The sequence below is a fragment of the Agelaius tricolor genome, unplaced genomic scaffold (assembly GCF_023055355.1).
Source record: "Agelaius tricolor isolate 1412-34295 unplaced genomic scaffold, bAgeTri1.0.p SCAF_3, whole genome shotgun sequence".
NCBI classification, from domain to species: Eukaryota; Metazoa; Chordata; class Aves; order Passeriformes; family Icteridae; genus Agelaius; species Agelaius tricolor.
In genome coordinates, this window is record NW_027269263.1 from 40,137,710 (window position 1) to 40,164,592 (window position 26,883).

The 26,883-nt window shown below is 40.4% G+C and overlaps 1 protein-coding gene and 1 long non-coding RNA gene across 3 annotated transcripts in view; one reads left to right on the forward strand and one right to left on the reverse strand.

Moving 5' to 3' along the window:
* Nucleotides 1–1,468: 1,468 nt before the first annotated feature.
* LOC139588348 (prolactin-like) lies at nt 1,469–5,710 on the reverse strand. 2 transcript variants are annotated; one of them, XM_071423563.1, is made up of 5 exons: nt 5,581–5,710; nt 5,332–5,483; nt 5,092–5,199; nt 3,841–4,020; nt 1,469–2,176 (listed from the first exon to the last, which is right to left on the reverse strand). In XM_071423563.1, exons 1-5 carry the CDS (start codon nt 5,603–5,605, stop codon nt 1,982–1,984), a joined length of 660 nt encoding a protein of 219 aa, XP_071279664.1. In that variant the 5' UTR covers nt 5,606–5,710; the 3' UTR covers nt 1,469–1,981. The 2 variants fall into 2 exon arrangements, with proteins under 2 accessions (XP_071279664.1, XP_071279665.1); XM_071423564.1 differs by lacking the exon at nt 5,092–5,199.
* Nucleotides 5,711–5,858: 148 nt separating this feature from the next.
* Nucleotides 5,859–26,883, forward strand: part of LOC139588349 (uncharacterized) — a 92,709-nt gene continuing 71,684 nt past the window's right edge. Inside the window, exon 1 of the long non-coding RNA XR_011678649.1 lies at nt 5,859–5,978. This is a non-coding gene — a long non-coding RNA (uncharacterized lncRNA). The remainder of the gene's footprint in view (nt 5,979–26,883) is intronic.

The following is a 26,883-nucleotide window of genomic DNA, read 5'->3' on the forward strand; positions in this document are numbered from 1 at the left end:
ACACTCACAAGTACAGCCGCCATCTACCCGACAGGAGATACCGGAGGATATTTGCAGTTACAGACATGTAACTAAAATGTTGTTTCTCTAGTCTGCATAAATGCTTCTTTGACATCTTTCTCTGCTAGGTTTCTCAAGCCCAAATTTAGTATCATTATTAAATAATCATCAGCATTTTACTCCTTATTCTTGCTTGCCTGAGCTCTTGCTACTGTCAGCAACCATCAAGATCATGGAAGGTCAGAAAAGAGCATTTAGTGGTAAAAATGTCAAGAATATTAAAAATAAATCCATGTTGATTATATCTACTTGTTCAACTGTCTCAGGCTCTGAATGCAAAGAAGTTTTCTTTTATGCATAGCCAGCAGCACCACCCTGCTGCTAGGAAAATGTGATTTCCTTAAAATATCTGAGAGCTTTCATATTTTTATTTGCAATGGAGTTTGTAATCATTACTGTAAAACCCAAGACCTGTGTCAGCATGTGGAATGGGAAAGAGACTTATTGCTACTCCCTACTCAGCCCTTAGACTGAAATGCTATTTGGACCAGAATTCTGACTTACTTTTCACAAGCTTTTTCTTTAGGAGTTTCTTCACTGATTTCAATCAGTGAAGCCATTGCAGATATAAAAGGGCATTCAAAATGAATAAAAATTCTAGATTTTATGGGACACATATGAAAGCCCTCAGAAATCAGTAAGAAGTATTATGTGAATGTAAAATCTGGCATAGGCCCTGCAGTTAAATGAGCTGATCAACATCAATGCCCCTCTTCAGTGTTAAGCAATATTCTGCAGGTAGGTATGTATGTAGAAATGGGGGAAAACATTTTCTTTAGGGAAAAATATACTTTATTGATAGTATACAGATGTACCACGGTTTAACAGATTGAATCTTATTTTCAACTATGTTGTACCTATGTTTCAGCTTCAGTAAGGCTTTCCACAGGGTCCCACTTGACATCCTTATCTCCAGATTGGAGAGCCATGGGTTTGAAGGCTGGACCATATAGTAGTTAAGAAACTGGCTGGTTGGACGTGTCCAGGAGATTGTGAGCAGTGGTTCTGATGTCCAGGGGGAGGCCAGTGACATGTGGTGTCCCTCAAGGTTCTGTCTTGGGACTGGTGCTCTTCATTATTTTCCTTAATGACACAGAGGGTGGCATGGAGGGCATCCTCAGCAAGTTTGCAGATACAAAGCTGAGCAACGCAGCTGACACAACAGAAAGAGGGGATGTCGTCCAGGGGAACCTGGACAAGCTTAAGAAGTGGGCCCACAAGAACCTCATGAAGACAGTCTGAGATTTGGCATTGTTTAGCATATAGAAGAGAAGGCACCAGGGAAATCTCATTGCAGCCATACGTGACTTAAAGATTGCTCATAAAAAAGAGGGAGAGCAACTTTTACATAGATAAGAGTGATAGGATAAGGGGGAATGGTTTTAAATTAAAATAGGAGAGATTTAGATTAGATGTTAAGAAGAAGTTCTTTATTCAAAGGCATGGTGAGGCACTGGAATACATTGCCCAGAGAAGCTGTGGATGGCTCATATCTGGAAGTGTTCAGGACCAGCTTGAGTGAGGCCCTCACCAACCTGATGTAGTGGATGGCATTCCTGCCAGTGGCAGAGTGGGGGTTGGAACTTGATGATCATGAAGGTCCCTTTCAATTCAAGCCATTCTGTAATTCTATGTATTTATCTAAACTGTGAATCAGCCATAGTATAGTCTGCCACAGTGTAACATGCAAGAACATTTATTTATCTAATGCTAGAGCACTCCTTTTTATAGGTGCATTAACCGACATACACACGAGGCTTTATTTAGTATTTCATCTGCATTGGTCAACTGTGCCAGCTTCCAAAGGGTTTTAAAAATACTTCCCAATTAAAATTACTGTGAAAGTGATAAATCAGAAGTTCTATTATTTTTTAATCTCTATAAGCATCATGCTGAAGACTACTTGTCAAGGGATTACGATTTAGCAACTATTTTCTGGCATAATTCTACATTTGAGAATTTTTAAGTAGCTTTGTACTTTATTGGAATCTCTCCTAAAACAGTGAATGAAATCAGAGTCACTCATCATGTTTGCTTCATTACTAATTGATAAACCAGGGCCTTCAGATGATGCCATTCCATTTAATGAATTGCTGATGATCCCCATTGACTGCATCTGTATTGAAAACAGGAAAAGAAGTTCAACTTGTAACTACACACAGAAGAAATATACTACTGCAGAAGACGACTGAGGTGTCACTCCACTGGGCTCTGCTATTCCAGATCTTTCACATATTTACTAAAGATATATGTAAAGATCCTTACATAGAATAACATTGTCTTTTTATCCTTATGGTATCTCTGCAACTTTTAAACTGGACTGAAATTTCTTGATACACTAGTAATGAATACTTCATCTGAGTGTAAGTAGAGGAACCCCTGTTTGGTAATCCTTATTTCCTCTTGAAGTATTATAGCAAATCATTCTTGAGATTTTTAGCCATTTATTTTCATGCTTTTTGTGAAGGGAAGCTCCTAACATGAGCATCCACCAGTGCTGTTTATTTAACCTGAATTCTACAGACTGTGATCACCTCTCAGAGTGCGTGCTTCACAACAAAAGCAAGTTTAGAATTTTCCTAATTTTAAACAGAAAGACATAGCTGCAAAATATGGAATGCATTAATTTTTGTAATTATATTTCTACCCTATGTATAAATATCCATGGTACAGAGAAATCAATACTCCAGAATTTTCCCTCTTAGTACTAGCATCAAAGGTGCTTTAGAAAAAATAAAGCATGTAAATACACCAAAAGTGTGTAGCTAGTTTAGAGTTTGCTTCAGCTACAGAATGAAGCAAAGGTCAAGCTTTGAGGTTGAACACTTCTGAACTTTAAGGCTATTTTAGCCCAGAACTATGACTGCATTTGGATGATGGAGTTTCCACTTGTAACTCCAAGTCGCTCTAACCAGGGCTGCATTTTGTAGTAGGGTACTATTTGGCCTATTCTAGTGATGAGCTGCTTACCCTTTTAAAACTTGTATTCCCCACCTATGTCCATAGAGTTGAAAGGTGATCTACTAGTGTAAGATACTAGTTTATTAATAACTTTGTTTTAGTGAAACACACACTCCGGCAGTGTAGCCATTTTAGAGAATGGGCACACAGATTTCATTTGCCAAAACCAGAGTTAATTTTAGATATAAATGCACAAAAAATGCAAAGGTCAGGACTTTAGCAAGTAATGAGAAGACAGAAATAGAAATAACAAAGAATTTCATCCAATGATTTATACATAATCTTGCATAATATGGAATGGAGTTCTGAAATTATTTTGTGACTGACATCAGACTTAAGTGATGCCACTGTTGTCTTGAAGAACTTACCCCAGCATAAAATTATTGCCTTAGGAAGGAGCTCTTTGCATCAGACAGCAGTGATACTTGAATTGCTTAGAATTTAAATACAAATAAAACTTGACACAATTATTAAGCATTTGCTATGGCCTACCCACATCTTCTCTCCTGGCCTAGAAAACTCAAGTCATTACTGGCTCATATATGAAGATACAAAAGGCTCTAGCCTTAGTACTTGTGTGTGTTGTTCATACATGTCATATTCATAAAATGTTTCCTCACAGATATGGACTCCTATAATACCATCTACATATCTGCCAATCTACAGCTAATTCACATTCTCTGATGGAAAGATACTTCAAAGTCCTGCATTTTGCTGAATAAGAGCCTCCAAGCCCAAGTAGGAGCAGACATTGCCTCCTCCTTGAAGTCACCCATGCCACATAACTGATATAAATAAAAGCTACATCAAAAATCTTGCCTTTTCTGTTACTTTCTCAACTCCAGTCTTCAGCTCATGTACCATATTGCTGATTTGCTTAGCTTTGCTAAGGCTGTCATCAGGTAGCTCTTGATGGTGCTCAATATGCTGGTTAAAGTGGGACAGTGGTTCTTTCCAGGCTTGCAAAAGTTTCAGTATCACGTGAGTTAGTTCTTCTCTCTTATAAATTGAAACAGTAGAGAACATGTCTGTTACTTTGCAGCAGATCATATGAATACTCTTAGTTTCATTATGAAATCTCAGTGGGATCAAGATTTACATCTGCAGTTTACTACTAAAACACCACTCTGTCACTGGTTATTTGTATATATATAAATAATAATACCTAGAAGTTGTATTTGTCATGTTTTCAGCTAACACGAGCAGGGCCATCTTTCTTTGCCCTTCCAGGGGACCTTCTAGAAGGACATTCTGGGGGAAACTCCTCACTCCATCACAACCAAACACCAAAACGTTAGCCTTTGTCTGTCTCCTAGAGGCAGAAGTTTCTCCCACTGGTCTATCCCCAACATGACAATTTGCTTTTTCTCTATATGAACAAACTCTTCCTACTCTTCTCTAAACTAATAATGATTTTTTTCTCTTTGCCATCACAATGTGATGTAAACAAATTTGCAGTTCTTTTCCCTGTACCTAACTACTGATTCAGAGATTACTGTTATTTCTTTCTCCTGATTGCTTTTTGTACTTTGCAGTGATACTGATTAATGTAACTTCTTTGCCACATACACAAGTACCTAAGTTTCTGTTCCACAGAGTTTGCCTCAACAAAATCAAAGGATGTCTGTCAATCATTCTGATGAAGTACTACTGCAATAGTAGGAGATACTAGTTATAATAACTAGTATTTATGATCAAATTTTAGGTATCACATTTACAGATTTAGTTTATAGATTTAAAATTCAACTAATTTAAGATTCAAATGCAATACCTCTCTGATGTCCACCTGTTTGGGGTCAAAACTTAGCAGCCTCTTTCATCCAGATTGTTGATGAAGCTCCGGAAGCACAAAAACCTCTCTGCCTATCTCCAGCCCGACTGGAGTGGGGAACTATTACAGCATGATAAATGAGACATTTTGGGGTTCTGACAAGACAGGAGGTGTATTCCCCTTTCTCTAGGGAGGGGAAAAAGTAGGCGGTGTGACCCGCAGAGTCCCCTTCCCGTCCCCAAGCCTGGCGGTACCCTCTTCTGCCCTGTCTCTGTCCGCCGGCGCCGCCGTTCCCTTACCGGGATTTTTTGGGCGTATTCTTTGCCGTTGGGGGTCAGCATCCCCGACGTGTGGCACTTCCGAGCGGGCCTTCCCAGCTCGTTGTCACGGGGAGGGAAGTGTTTTTCCTACGGGGGAAGAACACCTAAACGTGCACCGAGAGGCACCGCCACCCCCCTACATCCCCCGCCTTTTCCCCTATCCGCTCCCAGGGCGGCGCAAGCCCCGCTCCGCGGCGGCGGGGCCGGCCCGGCACTCACCAGCTCGGCGTAGAGCGCCGTGGAGAGGCTGTGGATCCTGCCCGAGTGCCGGATCACTCGGTCGAAGAGATCGGCCACGGTCAGGGGGTGACAGCCGGCATCCCCCGGAGCGCAGACCAGCAGCCACAGCAGCGCCAGCGCCGCAACCGCACCTGCGGAGAGGGCGGCGTTGTCGGGGTATGGAATGTCGGGGTGCGGAATGTCGGGGCGCGCCCCGGCCCAGCCCGACCCCGCCGCCCGCCCCCTCACCTGCCCGCCCCGCCGCCCGGGCCATAGCGCTGAGGAGCCCGTGCCCGGCACGGAGCGGCTGCGATCGGCCGGCGAGGCCCCCGCATCCCCTATATATGCCGGGATCGCACGGCGGTGACGGGTGGCTCCCCTGACGTGCGCAGCCCGCGGGCACCGTGAGTCAGCCCGCCCGGAGCGGCGCTCACGGCTTGGCGGGCGGGCGCGTCCCTTGCACCAGCGGGACCGACTGCCCTCAGCAACCCACCGCGGCCGGCAGAAACGGGACTGACTCCTGGGCTCGGTGCTGGGGCCGTACCGACCCCCACAGCCCGTCACAGGCCTCCCGTGGGCAGAGAGGGGCGGCTCCGGCCCTCGCACAGAAGTGGCGTGGTCCGGTCAATCCCAGCGCATCCGAGGGGGTAAGAATGGGAGAAAGGAGACTAGGAAAACAAATTGCTTATGTTCGTGGTAATGGGGGTTTATAAAAGGGCAGGAATGGGCAAAATGAGGGGTAGGAGAGAAGCCTGCTCTGATGACATTCATCTCTTAGCCATGTTTTCAAATCACACTGTTATGATCAGCTCGGCTGCTCCTGCTCCTTTGCAGGTGGTGAGAGATAAGACTGCTGAATAGCTGGTGACTGCATGGTCGGTGGTGCAAATATACCACCGGATGGTTGATGCCATGAAGCTAAGTGCTCAGGGAGTAGTGCAGCAAAGGATTTAGATCAGGATCCCTAAAGGGGTGCAAGTCCTGTGGACATGGTTGGTGTCCTCTATTTTGGGGCACAAGATCCTAAGCAAGCCTCAGGACATTTAAGAAAAGTTGAGATCCTGGTCATGAGGAAAATTAGTTGACTCGGCCCTTCTTACTGGGGTTTTTCACTGCCAAGGGAAAAGTCTACTCAGAAATGAGGATACATGTGACATGAAATTGCTATCTTTTCTCCCCAGCCATTATGCTGGAGTTATGTATCTGTTTTCTAGCCCCCGAATCCTGATTTTGTGTATGAAAAATGGAAGGAACATACTTCTGCCAGGGTCCCTCTCCTCACCTTTTGAGGGCAGCTGGGTGACTAGAACTCATTCTGGAGGTAGAAGACATGAGTTTGACTAGTTCTTGGCCAAGGTGAAATGGAACTCTGTCACCTATATTCTGTGTGGGTACTTAAAAAACTGGTAGAAAACAAGTAGAGGTAGCTACTTCTCTAGCCAGATCTTAAAAGCAATTGTCTGCCACTGCTTCTGCATAAAATCAAGAGGCATTTCCAAGGGACTCGTGTTTAGAAAGGCGGGTAGCCCAATGGGTCTACAGGATAATTTCAACCCCTCCTTTTTTAGAGCTTCTAAAATTAATTTTAAAACCAGTTTCCTAAGATGTGCCTAACGAATAAAACAATGCAGGTGATTTCAGTGTTTAATGATGCTGAGCCGGTTCTTACTGGGGACCATACTAATATGGCAATAGCTCTGAGCTCTTTGCTAGCTGATAAACTGCTTAATGGCTTGTGGTCCAGGGGAAGGGTTGGAATATTAATACTAATTCTAATAATTATCATAAAACAAGCAATCATGTGAGGATGCAATATGACAGGATCTGAAAACCATTTGTAGTCTGCATATGGGAAACATGGATCACTGACTTTTTTATTGGCCAATAGCCATTTTCTTTTCTTTTTCATGTATTTTGGAGAAATCCTGATATATGCACATCTTAAAAAGTTTCCTTAAAATATTAATTTTTTAAGATTTGAAGGAGCAATGAACTTGAACTCTGGAAAATGTAAATTACTTGAACAGCAACTCTGCCCCTTGCAGCTTGCCAAAGATTTATAGTGCAAGATCAACTGGAGTTCATCATGTATTCAAGAATCTCTCCTGAATTTACATCGTGAAGGAGTAGATGCTGGAATGAAAAGCTTTGTTTCAATCAAATACTGTATACTATTGATTTGAACCTTTTCCCATAACAACAGGCACATTTTACAGCTCAAGAAGGGACATGTCACACACTTCTGCTCTGAAAGTTGGCAATACAAGCTCTTGAATAAAACAAGATGAAAACTAATTTCCCTTTCAAGATCCAGGTTACATAAACTACCTACTTAGAGAAGTAAACCACTTTCAGAAGGCCGGATCTCAGATCTGTGGTTTTTTTCTGACTTCTGTAAACAGAATTACTTCATGTAGAATTGCTTGACTTTTCTCTTCTCTATAGAAACATCTGTCCAATTCATGTCTCCCTGCTTTTGTATAGTAATCATCTTGCTGATTTTGTCTTTATTTGTGTTGCTCTTGATTGTTGCAATCTTGAGACTCCAAAGACACAGACAATAAATACAAAGTAAGTAAAAACACATAGTATTTTCCATTCCATCTATTGATATAGCTGGGAAAATGGAAGCCATGTTTTTAGGAAGTGCGAGCTTATCCAGAGTGAAGCTGAAAAACTGTCTGCTTGATCAACTGTCAATTTTTTTTAAAAAAATCAATTGTCTGCAAACCTCATCCTGCTCTGGGGTTGTTGTCATATATAGCAAGAGTTCTATTGTCATTATAATGCAAAGGTTCCATATTGCTAGAGTTTCATACCTCCTTGATGTTTCTCACAGGCACCTCCTCTAAGCACTGCCTCTTCCTTGTCCTCACAGCAGCCAACTGACTCCAGCCCCCCCTCAACCAACCAATCCACACTTTTATAACACTCTTCTTATTGGCTACAGCTGTGGCCTGTTAACATCAGGCCTACTCCTAATATTTAGTAATTGGTTCAGCTGCAACTCTTTAGGGGATAAGATTACATTCTATACCGCCTTCATTTACCCATACTTTATCCCCGTACAGTGGGTTGTATATTTCTTGCCTTTATATCTTTCTACTTCTCCTTCCTTTCCCTCTTCACAGTTCAAACATTTTTTAGTCCTCTCATTTAAAGCAACTGGTTCTTGTTTCCAGTTGTCACTCTGGGCAAAATCCTTCCCTATCCTCCATCTCATTAAATAACTCACTGAGAAGTTGCTTCTATTCAGTAATTCACTAATCTCTGGTGATGCATGGTTTTGCCTGTTGATTCTAAGTTGAGCTCAGGGTGATGAGTATAGAGTGAGCTAGTGCAGAGGAATCTCATTTTCTGTTTGCAAATGTAGCCCAGGAGCTGAGGGAGCATGTGCTTGATGCATCAAATGAAGCTGGTGCGCTGCTTCTTTTTCTACTCCTCTGCTGGGCAGCCTCATGCAGACATTGCATTTTTGCCTCCCTTGGGGCTGCAGAGATGTCTACTATTTGTGACTGTGATTGTAGCACACAAGTAGAGAGAAACATGGTTTTGAAACATCTGCTCTATTCCAGCCCTCTGGAGGAGATGAATTCCTTAGCTGGTGTGCTGGCTGCTCATGAGAATGAACTTCTGCGCCATTTTAAGCAAGACCTGTATGCACGTAAAGTTTCAATAAAACTGAAGATATAGAGCCAGTTACAAATTTCAGGTACTTTAAGTTCTGGAACCCTTCATTATTATTATAATGTGCTATTTTACATCCTACTAAAATGGTAGAATCAACTGTGTAAGGACAAGATTGCAGTCTGTGTGGAGTGCCTGAGCAGAATATTGCCATGCTATACAGATATTACTGTAAATCAATGATTTTCACCATACTAAGCATCATGCAAGTCAAGTGGGAAAATTCAATGTCTTAATGCTTTATTTATGATTTTTTTAGGATATTGTTTCAATTTATATTTTTTAAGATGAGAACATTTCTGTTCTCATCCCTGTTGGCTTCAGTGGGCTTACTTATATGTGTCAATTTAGATCTATCTGATCGAAGATTTCCGTAATATTGATTCGGGAGGACAGATCGAATCACAGGAGAAATAGGTGAAAACTTTCATCCTCACAGACACTTGAAAGGGTAATACACCCTATGAAATCTAAAATGGGAATTTTAGATCCTTTTCTACAAAAATTTTTGTTTGTGAAATTTAATTATATCAAATTGACGTAATATATTAGATAAAAAATCTTGTATATTTCAGTTCTGCAATTGGTCTTGAATGTAGCCTGGATAAACAAATTGGATTTCAGCAGGAAAGGTAGAATATATAATTAAAATGTTTAATACTATTTAGACAATGAAACCTTGGGGGAAAAATATACTGCATTCTGGGATGATCAATTCCATTGATGACTGCTCTCACTTATAAATGAAAATATTTCTAAAAAATATTTCAATAAAAAAATTGAAAAAGACAAAGACATGGTTGAATCCTACAACTTGAAAATTAACAGATGTTCTTACTGTCTTAATATTACTGAGAGGGATGAGGTCTCATATTTTACCACCTGCAGATTTTGGGAAATCCTATGACGGAAGTTCATTTCCCTCTAAACATATATAAAGGTGGTCTGTGAGGAAATAAGCGGCATGGCAAAAAACAAAAACATGCCAAAACTAAGCTCAGAGACGTTGCAAAAGCAGGGGAAAAAGTCAAGGAGGAAGACAAAACTTGGAGGGGAAAATAGAATAGACATGGCATGGGTGCTTATTTAAAAAAAAAAAAAAAAAAAATTCCCATATGCTATCAAGTGCAGGCAGATGCAGCAAAGCTTGCCAAAATGGATCCCCGCTGAAGGCCAAAAGACAGAAGAAGGACTTAGAAACACGCTGGAAAGGAGATAGCATCAAAGGAATTGCAATTGGAGGAGAAAAAAAAGAAAACTGGGAAATTTGGGCCATTTTGTGACTACTAAAAAATGGACAGGAATTCTATCAGAGCAGTGCAAAAAACTAAAACATGCCAAAACTAAGCTCAGAGATGTTGCAAAAGCAGGGGAAAAAGTCAAGGAGGAAGACAAAACTTGGAGGGGAAGATATGAGGGACCTAGCATGGACTCTTAAAAAAAACTAGAAAAAAAAGAAAAAAACGTTTTAAAAAGTTCAAGGCATCAAAAGGCATGGCATGTCATCAAGTCCAGGGACATGCACCAAAGATTCCTCTCTTAGTGCCCATTGAAATCGCAAGATTCCGTTTCCCTTCCCGAAAGGAAATTTCATTTCCTTTCGGGAAGGAAACGGAATCTTGCGAATCCGTAAAGAAAGGCTTACAAACACTCTGGAAAGGAGATAGGATCAAATGAAACGCAATTGAAAAAATCCGCAAAAAAACAGAAAATTGGGAGTTTTGGTGTCTTCAAGAAATGGTCTGGGAGGAAATCAGCTGCATTGCAAAGGACCAAAACATGCCAAAACTAAGCTCAGAGACGTTGCAAAAGCAGGGGAAAAAGTCAAGGAGGAAGACAAAACTTGGAGGGGAAAATAGAATAGACATGGCATGGGTGCTTATTTAAAAAAAAAAAAAAAAAAATTTCCCATATGCTATCAAGTGCAGGCAGATGCAGCAAAGCTTGCCAAAATGGATCCCCGCTGAAGGCCAAAAGACAGAAGAAGGACTTAGAAACACGCTGGAAAGGAGATAGCATCAAAGGAATTGCAATTGGAGGAGAAAAAAAAGAAAACTGGGAAATTTGGGCCATTTTGTGACTACTAAAAAATGCACAGGAATTCTATCAGAGCAGTGCAAAAATCTAAAACATGCCAAAACTAAGCTCACAGACGTTGCAAAAGCAGGGGAAAAACTCAAGGAGGAAGACAAAACTTGGAGGGGAAAATAGAATAGACATGGCATGGGTGCTTATTTAAAAAAAAAAAAAAAAAAAAAAAAAATTTCCCATATGCTATCAAGTGCAGGCAGATGCAGCAAAGCTTGCCAAAATGGATCCCCGCTGAAGGCCAAAAGACAGAAGAAGGACTTAGAAACACGCTGGAAAGGAGATAGCATCAAAGGAATTGCAATTGGAGGAGAAAAAAAGGAAAACTGGGAAATTTGGGCCATTTTGTGACTACTAAAAAATGCACAGGAATTCTATCAGAGCAGTGCAAAAAACTAAAACATGCCAAAACTAAGCTCACAGATGTTGCAAAAGCAGGGGAAAAAGTCAAGGAGGAAGACTAAACTTGGAGGGGAAGATATGAGGGACCTAGCATGGACTCTTAAAAAAAACTAGAAAAAAAAGAAAAAAACGTTTTAAAAAGTTCAAGGCATCAAAAGGCATGGCATGTCATCAAGTCCAGGGACATGCACCAAAGATTCCTCTCTTAGTGCCCATTGAAATCGCAAGATTCCGTTTCCCTTCCCGAAAGGAAATTTCATTTCCTTTCGGGAAGGAAACGGAATCTTGCGAATCCGTAAAGAAAGGCTTACAAACACTCTGGAAAGGAGATAGGATCAAATGAAACGCAATTGAAAAAATCCGCAAAAAAACAGAAAATTGGGAGTTTTGGTGTCTTCAAGAAATGGTCTGGGAGGAAATCAGCTGCATTGCAAAGGACCAAAACATGCCAAAACTAAGCTCAGAGACGTTGCAAAAGCAGGGGAAAAAGTCAAGGAGGAAGACAAAACTTGGAGGGGAAAATAGAATAGACATGGCATGGGTGCTTATTTAAAAAAAAAAAAAAAAAAATTTCCCATATGCTATCAAGTGCAGGCAGATGCAGCAAAGCTTGCCAAAATGGATCCCCGCTGAAGGCCAAAAGACAGAAGAAGGACTTAGAAACACGCTGGAAAGGAGATAGCATCAAAGGAATTGCAATTGGAGGAGAAAAAAAAGAAAACTGGGAAATTTGGGCCATTTTGTGACTACTAAAAAATGCACAGGAATTCTATCAGAGCAGTGCAAAAATCTAAAACATGCCAAAACTAAGCTCACAGACGTTGCAAAAGCAGGGGAAAAACTCAAGGAGGAAGACAAAACTTGGAGGGGAAAATAGAATAGACATGGCATGGGTGCTTATTTAAAAAAAAAAAAAAAAAAAAAAAAAATTTCCCATATGCTATCAAGTGCAGGCAGATGCAGCAAAGCTTGCCAAAATGGATCCCCGCTGAAGGCCAAAAGACAGAAGAAGGACTTAGAAACACGCTGGAAAGGAGATAGCATCAAAGGAATTGCAATTGGAGGAGAAAAAAAGGAAAACTGGGAAATTTGGGCCATTTTGTGACTACTAAAAAATGCACAGGAATTCTATCAGAGCAGTGCAAAAAACTAAAACATGCCAAAACTAAGCTCACAGATGTTGCAAAAGCAGGGGAAAAAGTCAAGGAGGAAGACTAAACTTGGAGGGGAAGATATGAGGGACCTAGCATGGACTCTTAAAAAAAACTAGAAAAAAAAGAAAAAAACGTTTTAAAAAGTTCAAGGCATCAAAAGGCATGGCATGTCATCAAGTCCAGGGACATGCACCAAAGATTCCTCTCTTAGTGCCCATTGAAATCGCAAGATTCCGTTTCCCTTCCCGAAAGGAAATTTCATTTCCTTTCGGGAAGGAAACGGAATCTTGCGAATCCGTAAAGAAAGGCTTACAAACACTCTGGAAAGGAGATAGGATCAAATGAAATGCAATTGAAAAACTCCCCAAAAAACCAGAAAATTGGGAGTTTTGGTGTCTTCAAGAAATGGTCTGGGAGGAAATCAGCTGCATTGCAAAGGACCAAAACATGCCAAAACTAAGCTCAGAGACGTTGCAAAAGCAGGGGAAAAAGTCAAGGAGGAAGACAAAACTTGGAGGGGAAAATAGAATAGACATGGCATGGGTGCTTATTTAAAAAAAAAAAAAAAAAAAATTTCCCATATGCTATCAAGTGCAGGCAGATGCAGCAAAGCTTGCCAAAATGGATCCCCGCTGAAGGCCAAAAGACAGAAGAAGGACTTAGAAACACGCTGGAAAGGAGATAGCATCAAAGGAATTGCAATTGGAGGAGAAAAAAAAGAAAACTGGGAAATTTGGGCCATTTTGTGACTACTAAAAAATGGACAGGAATTCTATCAGAGCAGTGCAAAAAACTAAAACATGCCAAAACTAAGCTCAGAGACGTTGCAAAAGCAGGGGAAAAAGTCAAGGAGGAAGACAAAACTTGGAGGGGAAAATAGAATAGACATAGCATGGGTGCTTATTTAAAAAAAAAAAAAAAAAAAATTTCCCATATGCTATCAAGTGCAGGCAGATGCAGCAAAGCTTGCCAAAATGGATCCCCGCTGAAGGCCAAAAGACAGAAGAAGGACTTAGAAACACGCTGGAAAGGAGATAGCATCAAAGGAATTGCAATTGGAGGAGAAAAAAAAGAAAACTGGGAAATTTGGGCCATTTTGTGACTACTAAAAAATGCACAGGAATTCTATCAGAGCAGTGCAAAAAACTAAAACATGCCAAAACTAAGCTCAGAGACGTTGCAAAAGCAGGGGAAAAAGTCAAGGAGGAAGACTAAACTTGGAGGGGAAGATATGAGGGACCTAGCATGGACTCTTAAAAAAAACTAGAAAAAAAAGAAAAAAACGTTTTAAAAAGTTCAAGGCATCAAAAGGCATGGCATGTCATCAAGTCCAGGGACATGCACCAAAGATTCCTCTCTTAGTGCCCATTGAAATCGCAAGATTCCGTTTCCCTTCCCGAAAGGAAATTTTATTTCCTTTCGGGAAGGAAACGGAATCTTGCGAATCCGTAAAGAAAGGCTTACAAACACTCTGGAAAGGAGATAGGATCAAATGAAATGCAATTGAAAAACTCCCCAAAAAACCAGAAAATTGGGAGTTTTGGTGTCTTCAAGAAATGGTCTGGGAGGAAATCAGCTGCATTGCAAAGGACCAAAACATGCCAAAACTAAGCTCAGAGATGTTGCAAAAGCAGGGGAAAAACTCAAGGAGGAAGACAAAACTTGGAGGGGAAAATAGAATAGACATGGCATGGGTGCTTATTTAAAAAAAAAAAAAAAAAAAATTCCCATATGCTATCAAGTGCAGGCAGATGCAGCAAAGCTTGCCAAAATGGATCCCCGCTGAAGGCCAAAAGACAGAAGAAGGACTTAGAAACACGCTGGAAAGGAGATAGCATCAAAGGAATTGCAATTGGAGGAGAAAAAAAAGAAAACTGGGAAATTTGGGCCATTTTGTGACTACTAAAAAATGCACAGGAATTCTATCAGAGCAGTGCAAAAAACTAAAACATGCCAAAACTAAGCTCAGAGATGTTGCAAAAGCAGGGGAAAAAGTCAAGGAGGAAGACTAAACTTGGAGGGGAAGATATGAGGGACCTAGCATGGACTCTTAAAAAAAACTAGAAAAAAAAGAAAAAAACGTTTTAAAAAGTTCAAGGCATCAAAAGGCATGGCATGTCATCAAGTCCAGGGACATGCACCAAAGATTCCTCTCTTAGTGCCCATTGAAATCGCAAGATTCCGTTTCCCTTCCCGAAAGGAAATTTCATTTCCTTTCGGGAAGGAAACGGAATCTTGCGAATCCGTAAAGAAAGGCTTACAAACACTCTGGAAAGGAGATAGGATCAAATGAAACGCAATTGAAAAAATCCGCAAAAAAACAGAAAATTGGGAGTTTTGGTGTCTTCAAGAAATGGTCTGGGAGGAAATCAGCTGCATTGCAAAGGACCAAAACATGCCAAAACTAAGCTCAGAGACGTTGCAAAAGAAGGGGAAAAAGTCAAGGAGGAAGACAAAACTTGGAGGGGAAAATAGAATAGACATGGCATGGGTGCTTATTAAAAAAAAAAAAAAAAAAAAAAAATTTCCCATATGCTATCAAGTGCAGGCAGATGCAGCAAAGCTTGCCAAAATGGATCCCCGCTGAAGGCCAAAAGACAGAAGAAGGATTTAGAAACACGCTGGAAAGGAGATAGCATCAAAGGAATTGCAATTGGAGGAGAAAAAAAGGAAAACTGGGAAATTTGGGCCATTTTGTGACTACTAAAAAATGGACAGGAATTCTATCAGAGCAGTGCAAAAAACTAAAACATGCCAAAACTAAGCTCACAGATGTTGCAAAAGCAGGGGAAAAAGTCAAGGAGGAAGACTAAACTTGGAGGGGAAGATATGAGGGACCTAGCACGGACTCTTAAAAAAAACTAGAAAAAAAAGAAAAAAACGTTTTAAAAAGTTCAAGGCATCAAAAGGCATGGCATGTCATCAAGTCCAGGGACATGCACCAAAGATTCCTCTCTTAGTGCCCATTGAAATCGCAAGATTCCGTTTCCCTTCCCGAAAGGAAATTTCATTTCCTTTCGGGAAGGAAACGGAATCTTGCGAATCCGTAAAGAAGGACTTACAAACACTCTGGAAAGGAGATAGGATCAAATGAAATGCAATTGAAAAACTCCCCAAAAAACCAGAAAATTGGGAGTTTTGGTGTCTTCAAGAAATGGTCTGGGAGGAAATCAGCTGCATTGCAAAGGACCAAAACATGCCAAAACTAAGCTCAGAGACGTTGCAAAAGCAGGGGAAAAAGTCAAGGAGGAAGACAAAACTTGGAGGGGAAGATATGAGGGACCTAGCATGGACTCTTAAAAAAAACTAGAAAAAAAAGAAAAAAACGTTTTAAAAAGTTCAAGGCATCAAAAGGCATGGCATGTCATCAAGTCCAGGGACATGCACCAAAGATTCCTCTCTTAGTGCCCATTGAAATCGCAAGATTCCGTTTCCCTTCCCGAAAGGAAATTTCATTTCCTTTCGGGAAGGAAACGGAATCTTGCGAATCCGTAAAGAAAGGCTTACAAACACTCTGGAAAGGAGATAGGATCAAATGAAATGCAATTGAAAAACTCCCCAAAAAACCAGAAAATTGGGAGTTTTGGTGTCTTCAAGAAATGGTCTGGGAGGAAATCAGCTGCATTGCAAAGGACCAAAACATGCCAAAACTAAGCTCAGAGACGTTGCAAAAGCAGGGGAAAAAGTCAAGGAGGAAGACAAAACTTGGAGGGGAAAATAGAATAGACATGGCATGGGTGCTTATTTAAAAAAAAAAAAAAAAAAATTTCCCATATGCTATCAAGTGCAGGCAGATGCAGCAAAGCTTGCCAAAATGGATCCCCGCTGAAGGCCAAAAGACAGAAGAAGGACTTAGAAACACGCTGGAAAGGAGATAGCATCAAAGGAATTGCAATTGGAGGAGAAAAAAAAGAAAACTGGGAAATTTGGGCCATTTTGTGACTACTAAAAAATGCACAGGAATTCTATCAGAGCAGTGCAAAAATCTAAAACATGCCAAAACTAAGCTCACAGACGTTGCAAAAGCAGGGGAAAAACTCAAGGAGGAAGACAAAACTTGGAGGGGAAAATAGAATAGACATGGCATGGGTGCTTATTTAAAAAAAAAAAAAAAAAAAAAAAAAAATTTCCCATATGCTATCAAGTGCAGGCAGATGCAGCAAAGCTTGCCAAAATGGATCCCCGCTGAAGGCCAAAAGACAGAAGAAGGACTTAGAAACACGCTGGAAAGGAGATAGCATCAAAGGAATTGCAATTGGAGGAGAAAAAAAGGAAAACTGGGAAATTTGGGCCATTTTGTGACTACTAAAAAATGCACAGGAATTCTATCAGAGCAGTGCAAAAAACTAAAACATGCCAAAACTAAGCTCACAGATGTTGCAAAAGCAGGGGAAAAAGTCAAGGAGGAAGACTAAACTTGGAGGGGAAGATATGAGGGACCTAGCATGGACTCTTAAAAAAAACTAGAAAAAAAAGAAAAAAACGTTTTAAAAAGTTCAAGGCATCAAAAGGCATGGCATGTCATCAAGTCCAGGGACATGCACCAAAGATTCCTCTCTTAGTGCCCATTGAAATCGCAAGATTCCGTTTCCCTTCCCGAAAGGAAATTTCATTTCCTTTCGGGAAGGAAACGGAATCTTGCGAATCCGTAAAGAAAGGCTTACAAACACTCTGGAAAGGAGATAGGATCAAATGAAATGCAATTGAAAAACTCCCCAAAAAACCAGAAAATTGGGAGTTTTGGTGTCTTCAAGAAATGGTCTGGGAGGAAATCAGCTGCATTGCAAAGGACCAAAACATGCCAAAACTAAGCTCAGAGACGTTGCAAAAGCAGGGGAAAAAGTCAAGGAGGAAGACAAAACTTGGAGGGGAAAATAGAATAGACATGGCATGGGTGCTTATTTTAAAAAAAAAAAAAAAAAAAAAAAAAATTTCCCATATGCTATCAAGTGCAGGCAGATGCAGCAAAGCTTGCCAAAATGGATCCCCGCTGAAGGCCAAAAGACAGAAGAAGGACTTAGAAACACGCTGGAAAGGAGATAGCATCAAAGGAATTGCAATTGGAGGAGAAAAAAAAGAAAACTGGGAAATTTGGGCCATTTTGTGACTACTAAAAAATGCACAGGAATTCTATCAGAGCAGTGCAAAAAACTAAAACATGCCAAAACTAAGCTCACAGACGTTGCAAAAGCAGGGGAAAAAGTCAAGGAGGAAGACTAAACTTGGAGGGGAAGATATGAGGGACCTAGCATGGACTCTTAAAAAAAACTAGAAAAAAAAGAAAAAAACGTTTTAAAAAGTTCAAGGCATCAAAAGGCATGGCATGTCATCAAGTCCAGGGACATGCACCAAAGATTCCTCTCTTAGTGCCCATTGAAATCGCAAGATTCCGTTTCCCTTCCCGAAAGGAAATTTTATTTCCTTTCGGGAAGGAAACGGAATCTTGCGAATCCGTAAAGAAAGGCTTACAAACACTCTGGAAAGGAGATAGGATCAAATGAAATGCAATTGAAAAACTTCCCAAAAAACCAGAAAATTGGGAGTTTTGGTGTCTTCAAGAAATGGTCTGGGAGGAAATCAGCTGCATTGCAAAGGACCAAAACATGCCAAAACTAAGCTCAGAGATGTTGCAAAAGCAGGGGAAAAAGTCAAGGAGGAAGACAAAACTTGGAGGGGAAAATAGAATAGACATGGCATGGGTGCTTATTTAAAAAAAAAAAAAAAAAAAATTCCCATATGCTATCAAGTGCAGGCAGATGCAGCAAAGCTTGCCAAAATGGATCCCCGCTGAAGGCCAAAAGACAGAAGAAGGACTTAGAAACACGCTGGAAAGGAGATAGCATCAAAGGAATTGCAATTGGAGGAGAAAAAAAAGAAAACTGGGAAATTTGGGCCATTTTGTGACTACTAAAAAATGCACAGGAATTCTATCAGAGCAGTGCAAAAAACTAAAACATGCCAAAACTAAGCTCAGAGATGTTGCAAAAGCAGGGGAAAAAGTCAAGGAGGAAGACTAAACTTGGAGGGGAAGATATGAGGGACCTAGCATGGACTCTTAAAAAAAACTAGAAAAAAAAGAAAAAAACGTTTTAAAAAGTTCAAGGCATCAAAAGGCATGGCATGTCATCAAGTCCAGGGACATGCACCAAAGATTCCTCTCTTAGTGCCCATTGAAATCGCAAGATTCCGTTTCCCTTCCCGAAAGGAAATTTTATTTCCTTTCGGGAAGGAAACGGAATCTTGCGAATCCGTAAAGAAAGGCTTACAAACACTCTGGAAAGGAGATAGGATCAAATGAAATGCAATTGAAAAACTCCCCAAAAAACCAGAAAATTGGGAGTTTTGGTGTCTTCAAGAAATGGTCTGGGAGGAAATCAGCTGCATTGCAAAGGACCAAAACATGCCAAAACTAAGCTCAGAGACGTTGCAAAAGCAGGGGAAAAAGTCAAGGAGGAAGACAAAACTTGGAGGGGAAAATAGAATAGACATGGCATGGGTGCTTATTTAAAAAAAAAAAAAAAAAAAAAAAAATTTCCCATATGCTATCAAGTGCAGGCAGATGCAGCAAAGCTTGCCAAAATGGATCCCCGCTGAAGGCCAAAAGACAGAAGAAGGACTTAGAAACACGCTGGAAAGGAGATAGCATCAAAGGAATTGCAATTGGAGGAGAAAAAAAAGAAAACTGGGAAATTTGGGCCATTTTGTGACTACTAAAAAATGGACAGGAATTCTATCAGAGCAGTGCAAAAAACTAAAACATGCCAAAACTAAGCTCAGAGACGTTGCAAAAGCAGGGGAAAAAGTCAAGGAGGAAGACTAAACTTGGAGGGGAAAATAGAATAGACATGGCATGGGTGCTTATTTAAAAAAAAAAAAAAAAAAAATTTCCCATATGCTATCAAGTGCAGGCAGATGCAGCAAAGCTTGCCAAAATGGATCCCCGCTGAAGGCCAAAAGACAGAAGAAGGACTTAGAAACACGCTGGAAAGGAGATAGCATCAAAGGAATTGCAATTGGAGGAGAAAAAAAGGAAAACTGGGAAATTTGGGCCATTTTGTGACTACTAAAAAATGGACAGGAATTCTATCAGAGCAGTGCAAAAAACTAAAACATGCCAAAACTAAGCTCACAGATGTTGCAAAAGCAGGGGAAAAAGTCAAGGAGGAAGACAAAACTTGGAGGGGAAGATATGAGGGACCTAGCACGGACTCTTAAAAAAAACTAGAAAAAAAAGAAAAAAACGTTTTAAAAAGTTCAAGGCATCAAAAGGCATGGCATGTCATCAAGTCCAGGGACATGCACCAAAGATTCCTCTCTTAGTGCCCATTGAAATCGCAAGATTCCGTTTCCCTTCCCGAAAGGAAATTTCATTTCCTTTCGGGAAGGAAACGGAATCTTGCGAATCCGTAAAGAAGGACTTACAAACACTCTGGAAAGGAGATAGGATCAAATGAAATGCAATTGAAAAACTCCCCAAAAAACCAGAAAATTGGGAGTTTTGGTGTCTTCAAGAAATGGTCTGGGAGGAAATCAGCTGCATTGCAAAGGACCAAAACATGCCAAAACTAAGCTCAGAGACGTTGCAAAAGCAGGGGAAAAAGTCAAGGAGGAAGACAAAACTTGGAGGGGAAAATAGAATAGACATGGCATGGGTGCTTATTTAAAAAAAAAAAAAAAAAAAAAAAAATTTCCCATATGCTATCAAGTGCAGGCAGATGCAGCAAAGCTTGCCAAAATGGATCCCCGCTGAAGGCCAAAAGACAGAAGAAGGACTTAGAAACACGCTGGAAAGGAGATAGCATCAAAGGAATTGCAATTGGAGGAGAAAAAAAAGAAAACTGGGAAATTTGGGCCATTTTGTGACTACTAAAAAATGGACAGGAATTCTATCAGAGCAGTGCAAAAAACTAAAACATGCCAAAACTAAGCTCAGAGACGTTGCAAAAGCAGGGGAAAAAGTCAAGGAGGAAGACTAAACTTGGAGGGGAAAATAGAATAGACATGGCATGGGTGCTTATTTAAAAAAAAAAAAAAAAAAAATTTCCCATATGCTATCAAGTGCAGGCAGATGCAGCAAAGCTTGCCAAAATGGATCCCCGCTGAAGGCCAAAAGACAGAAGAAGGACTTAGAAACACGCTGGAAAGGAGATAGCATCAAAGGAATTGCAATTGGAGGAGAAAAAAAGGAAAACTGGGAAATTTGGGCCATTTTGTGACTACTAAAAAATGGACAGGAATTCTATCAGAGCAGTGCAAAAAACTAAAACATGCCAAAACTAAGCTCACAGATGTTGCAAAAGCAGGGGAAAAAGTCAAGGAGGAAGACAAAACTTGGAGGGGAAGATATGAGGGACCTAGCACGGACTCTTAAAAAAAACTAGAAAAAAAAGAAAAAAACGTTTTAAAAAGTTCAAGGCATCAAAAGGCATGGCATGTCATCAAGTCCAGGGACATGCACCAAAGATTCCTCTCTTAGTGCCCATTGAAATCGCAAGATTCCGTTTCCCTTCCCGAAAGGAAATTTCATTTCCTTTCGGGAAGGAAACGGAATCTTGCGAATCCGTAAAGAAGGACTTACAAACACTCTGGAAAGGAGATAGGATCAAATGAAATGCAATTGAAAAACTCCCCAAAAAACCAGAAAATTGGGAGTTTTGGTGTCTTCAAGAAATGGTCTGGGAGGAAATCAGCTGCATTGCAAAGGACCAAAACATGCCAAAACTAAGCTCAGAGACGTTGCAAAAGCAGGGGAAAAAGTCAAGGAGGAAGACAAAACTTGGAGGGGAAAATAGAATAGACATGGCATGGGTGCTTATTTAAAAAAAAAAAAAAAAAAAAAAAAATTTCCCATATGCTATCAAGTGCAGGCAGATGCAGCAAAGCTTGCCAAAATGGATCCCCGCTGAAGGCCAAAAGACAGAAGAAGGACTTAGAAACACGCTGGAAAGGAGATAGCATCAAAGGAATTGCAATTGGAGGAGAAAAAAAAGAAAACTGGGAAATTTGGGCCATTTTGTGACTACTAAAAAATGCACAGGAATTCTATCAGAGCAGTGCAAAAAACTAAAACATGCCAAAACTAAGCTCACAGACGTTGCAAAAGCAGGGGAAAAAGTCAAGGAGGAAGACTAAACTTGGAGGGGAAGATATGAGGGACCTAGCATGGACTCTTAAAAAAAACTAGAAAAAAAAGAAAAAAACGTTTTAAAAAGTTCAAGGCATCAAAAGGCATGGCATGTCATCAAGTCCAGGGACATGCACCAAAGATTCCTCTCTTAGTGCCCATTGAAATCGCAAGATTCCGTTTCCCTTCCCGAAAGGAAATTTCATTTCCTTTCGGGAAGGAAACGGAATCTTGCGAATCCGTAAAGAAAGGCTTACAAACACTCTGGAAAGGAGATAGGATCAAATGAAACGCAATTGAAAAAATCCGCAAAAAACCAGAAAATTGGGAGTTTTGGTGTCTTCAAGAAATGGTCTGGGAGGAAATCAGCTGCATTGCAAAGGACCAAAACATGCCAAAACTAAGCTCAGAGACGTTGCAAAAGCAGGGGAAAAAGTCAAGGAGGAAGACAAAACTTGGAGGGGAAAATAGAATAGACATGGCATGGGTGCTTATTTAAAAAAAAAAAAAAAAAAAAAAATTTCCATATGCTATCAAGTGCAGGCAGATGCAGCAAAGCTTGCCAAAATGGATCCCCGCTGAAGGCCAAAAGACAGAAGAAGGACTTAGAAACACGCTGGAAAGGAGATAGCATCAAAGGAATTGCAATTGGAGGAGAAAAAAAAGAAAACTGGGAAATTTGGGCCATTTTGTGACTACTAAAAAATGGACAGGAATTCTATCAGAGCAGTGCAAAAAACTAAAACATGCCAAAACTAAGCTCACAGATGTTGCAAAAGCAGGGGAAAAAGTCAAGGAGGAAGACTAAACTTGGAGGGGAAGATATGAGGGACCTAGCATGGACTCTTAAAAAAAACTAGAAAAAAAAGAAAAAAACGTTTTAAAAAGTTCAAGGCATCAAAAGGCATGGCATGTCATCAAGTCCAGGGACATGCACCAAAGATTCCTCTCTTAGTGCCCATTGAAATCGCAAGATTCCGTTTCCCTTCCCGAAAGGAAATTTCATTTCCTTTCGGGAAGGAAACGGAATCTTGCGAATCCGTAAAGAAAGGCTTACAAACACTCTGGAAAGGAGATAGGATCAAATGAAATGCAATTGAAAAACTCCCCAAAAAACCAGAAAATTGGGAGTTTTGGTGTCTTCAAGAAATGGTCTGGGAGGAAATCAGCTGCATTGCAAAGGACCAAAACATGCCAAAACTAAGCTCAGAGACGTTGCAAAAGCAGGGGAAAAAGTCAAGGAGGAAGACAAAACTTGGAGGGGAAAATAGAATAGACATGGCATGGGTGCTTACTTTAAAAAAAAAAAAAAAAAAAAAAAATTTCCCATATGCTATCAAGTGCAGGCAGATGCAGCAAAGCTTGCCAAAATGGATCCCCGCTGAAGGCCAAAAGACAGAAGAAGGACTTAGAAACACGCTGGAAAGGAGATAGCATCAAATGAAATGCAATTGGAGGAGAAAAAAAAGAAAACTGGGAAATTTGGGCCATTTTGTGACTACTAAAAAATGCACAGGAATTCTATCAGAGCAGTGCAAAAAACTAAAACATGCCAAAACTAAGCTCACAGACGTTGCAAAAGCAGGGGAAAAACTCAAGGAGGAAGACAAAACTTGGAGGGGAAAATAGAATAGACATAGCATGGGTGCTTATTTAAAAAAAAAAAAAAAAAAAAAAATTTCCCATATGCTATCAAGTGCAGGCAGATGCAGCAAAGCTTGCCAAAATGGATCCCCGCTGAAGGCCAAAAGACAGAAGAAGGACTTAGAAACACGCTGGAAAGGAGATAGCATCAAAGGAATTGCAATTGGAGGAGAAAAAAAAGAAAACTGGGAAATTTGGGCCATTTTGTGACTACTAAAAAATGCACAGGAATTCTATCAGAGCAGTGCAAAAAACTAAAACATGCCAAAACTAAGCTCAGAGATGTTGCAAAAGCAGGGGAAAAAGTCAAGGAGGAAGACTAAACTTGGAGGGGAAGATATGAGGGACCTAGCATGGACTCTTAAAAAAAACTAGAAAAAAAAGAAAAAAACGTTTTAAAAAGTTCAAGGCATCAAAAGGCATGGCATGTCATCAAGTCCAGGGACATGCACCAAAGATTCCTCTCTTAGTGCCCATTGAAATCGCAAGATTCCGTTTCCCTTCCCGAAAGGAAATTTTATTTCCTTTCGGGAAGGAAACGGAATCTTGCGAATCCGTAAAGAAAGGCTTACAAACACTCTGGAAAGGAGATAGGATCAAATGAAATGCAATTGAAAAACTCCCCAAAAAACCAGAAAATTGGGAGTTTTGGTGTCTTCAAGAAATGGTCTGGGAGGAAATCAGCTGCATTGCAAAGGACCAAAACATGCCAAAACTAAGCTCAGAGACGTTGCAAAAGCAGGGGAAAAAGTCAAGGAGGAAGACAAAACTTGGAGGGGAAAATAGAATAGACATGGCATGGGTGCTTATTTAAAAAAAAAAAAAAAAAAAAAAAATTCCCATATGCTATCAAGTGCAGGCAGATGCAGCAAAGCTTGCCAAAATGGATCCCCGCTGAAGGCCAAAAGACAGAAGAAGGACTTAGAAACACGCTGGAAAGGAGATAGCATCAAAGGAATTGCAATTGGAGGAGAAAAAAAAGAAAACTGGGAAATTTGGGCCATTTTGTGACTACTAAAAAATGCACAGGAATTCTATCAGAGCAGTGCAAAAAACTAAAACATGCCAAAACTAAGCTCAGAGACGTTGCAAAAGCAGGGGAAAAAGTCAAGGAGGAAGACTAAACTTGGAGGGGAAAATAGAATAGACATGGCATGGGTGCTTATTTAAAAAAAAAAAAAAAAAAATTTCCCATATGCTATCAAGTGCAGGCAGATGCAGCAAAGCTTGCCAAAATGGATCCCCGCTGAAGGCCAAAAGACAGAAGAAGGACTTAGAAACACGCTGGAAAGGAGATAGCATCAAAGGAATTGCAATTGGAGGAGAAAAAAAGGAAAACTGGGAAATTTGGGCCATTTTGTGACTACTAAAAAATGGACAGGAATTCTATCAGAGCAGTGCAAAAAACTAAAACATGCCAAAACTAAGCTCACAGATGTTGCAAAAGCAGGGGAAAAAGTCAAGGAGGAAGACTAAACTTGGAGGGGAAGATATGAGGGACCTAGCACGGACTCTTAAAAAAAACTAGAAAAAAAAGAAAAAAACGTTTTAAAAAGTTCAAGGCATCAAAAGGCATGGCATGTCATCAAGTCCAGGGACATGCACCAAAGATTCCTCTCTTAGTGCCCATTGAAATCGCAAGATTCCGTTTCCCTTCCCGAAAGGAAATTTCATTTCCTTTCGGGAAGGAAACGGAATCTTGCGAATCCGTAAAGAAAGGCTTACAAACACTCTGGAAAGGAGATAGGATCAAATGAAATGCAATTGAAAAACTCCCCAAAAAACCAGAAAATTGGGAGTTTTGGTGTCTTCAAGAAATGGTCTGGGAGGAAATCAGCTGCATTGCAAAGGACCAAAACATGCCAAAACTAAGCTCAGAGACGTTGCAAAAGCAGGGGAAAAAGTCAAGGAGGAAGACAAAACTTGGAGGGGAAAATAGAATAGACATGGCATGGGTGCTTATTTAAAAAAAAAAAAAAAAAAAAAAAAATTTCCCATATGCTATCAAGTGCAGGCAGATGCAGCAAAGCTTGCCAAAATGGATCCCCGCTGAAGGCCAAAAGACAGAAGAAGGACTTAGAAACACGCTGGAAAGGAGATAGCATCAAAGGAATTGCAATTGGAGGAGAAAAAAAAGAAAACTGGGAAATTTGGGCCATTTTGTGACTACTAAAAAATGCACAGGAATTCTATCAGAGCAGTGCAAAAAACTAAAACATGCCAAAACTAAGCTCAGAGACGTTGCAAAAGCAGGGGAAAAAGTCAAGGAGGAAGACTAAACTTGGAGGGGAAAATAGAATAGACATGGCATGGGTGCTTATTTAAAAAAAAAAAAAAAAAAATTTCCCATATGCTATCAAGTGCAGGCAGATGCAGCAAAGCTTGCCAAAATGGATCCCCGCTGAAGGCCAAAAGACAGAAGAAGGACTTAGAAACACGCTGGAAAGGAGATAGCATCAAAGGAATTGCAATTGGAGGAGAAAAAAAGGAAAACTGGGAAATTTGGGCCATTTTGTGACTACTAAAAAATGCACAGGAATTCTATCAGAGCAGTGCAAAAAACTAAAACATGCCAAAACTAAGCTCACAGATGTTGCAAAAGCAGGGGAAAAAGTCAAGGAGGAAGACTAAACTTGGAGGGGAAGATATGAGGGACCTAGCATGGACTCTTAAAAAAAACTAGAAAAAAAAGAAAAAAACGTTTTAAAAAGTTCAAGGCATCAAAAGGCATGGCATGTCATCAAGTCCAGGGACATGCACCAAAGATTCCTCTCTTAGTGCCCATTGAAATCGCAAGATTCCGTTTCCCTTCCCGAAAGGAAATTTCATTTCCTTTCGGGAAGGAAACGGAATCTTGCGAATCCGTAAAGAAAGGCTTACAAACACTCTGGAAAGGAGATAGGATCAAATGAAATGCAATTGAAAAACTCCCCAAAAAACCAGAAAATTGGGAGTTTTGGTGTCTTCAAGAAATGGTCTGGGAGGAAATCAGCTGCATTGCAAAGGACCAAAACATGCCAAAACTAAGCTCAGAGACGTTGCAAAAGCAGGGGAAAAAGTCAAGGAGGAAGACAAAACTTGGAGGGGAAAATAGAATAGACATGGCATGGGTGCTTATTTAAAAAAAAAAAAAAAAAAAATTTCCCATATGCTATCAAGTGCAGGCAGATGCAGCAAAGCTTGCCAAAATGGATCCCCGCTGAAGGCCAAAAGACAGAAGAAGGACTTAGAAACACGCTGGAAAGGAGATAGCATCAAAGGAATTGCAATTGGAGGAGAAAAAAAAGAAAACTGGGAAATTTGGGCCATTTTGTGACTACTAAAAAATGGACAGGAATTCTATCAGAGCAGTGCAAAAAACTAAAACATGCCAAAACTAAGCTCACAGACGTTGCAAAAGCAGGGGAAAAACTCAAGGAGGAAGACAAAACTTGGAGGGGAAAATAGAATAGA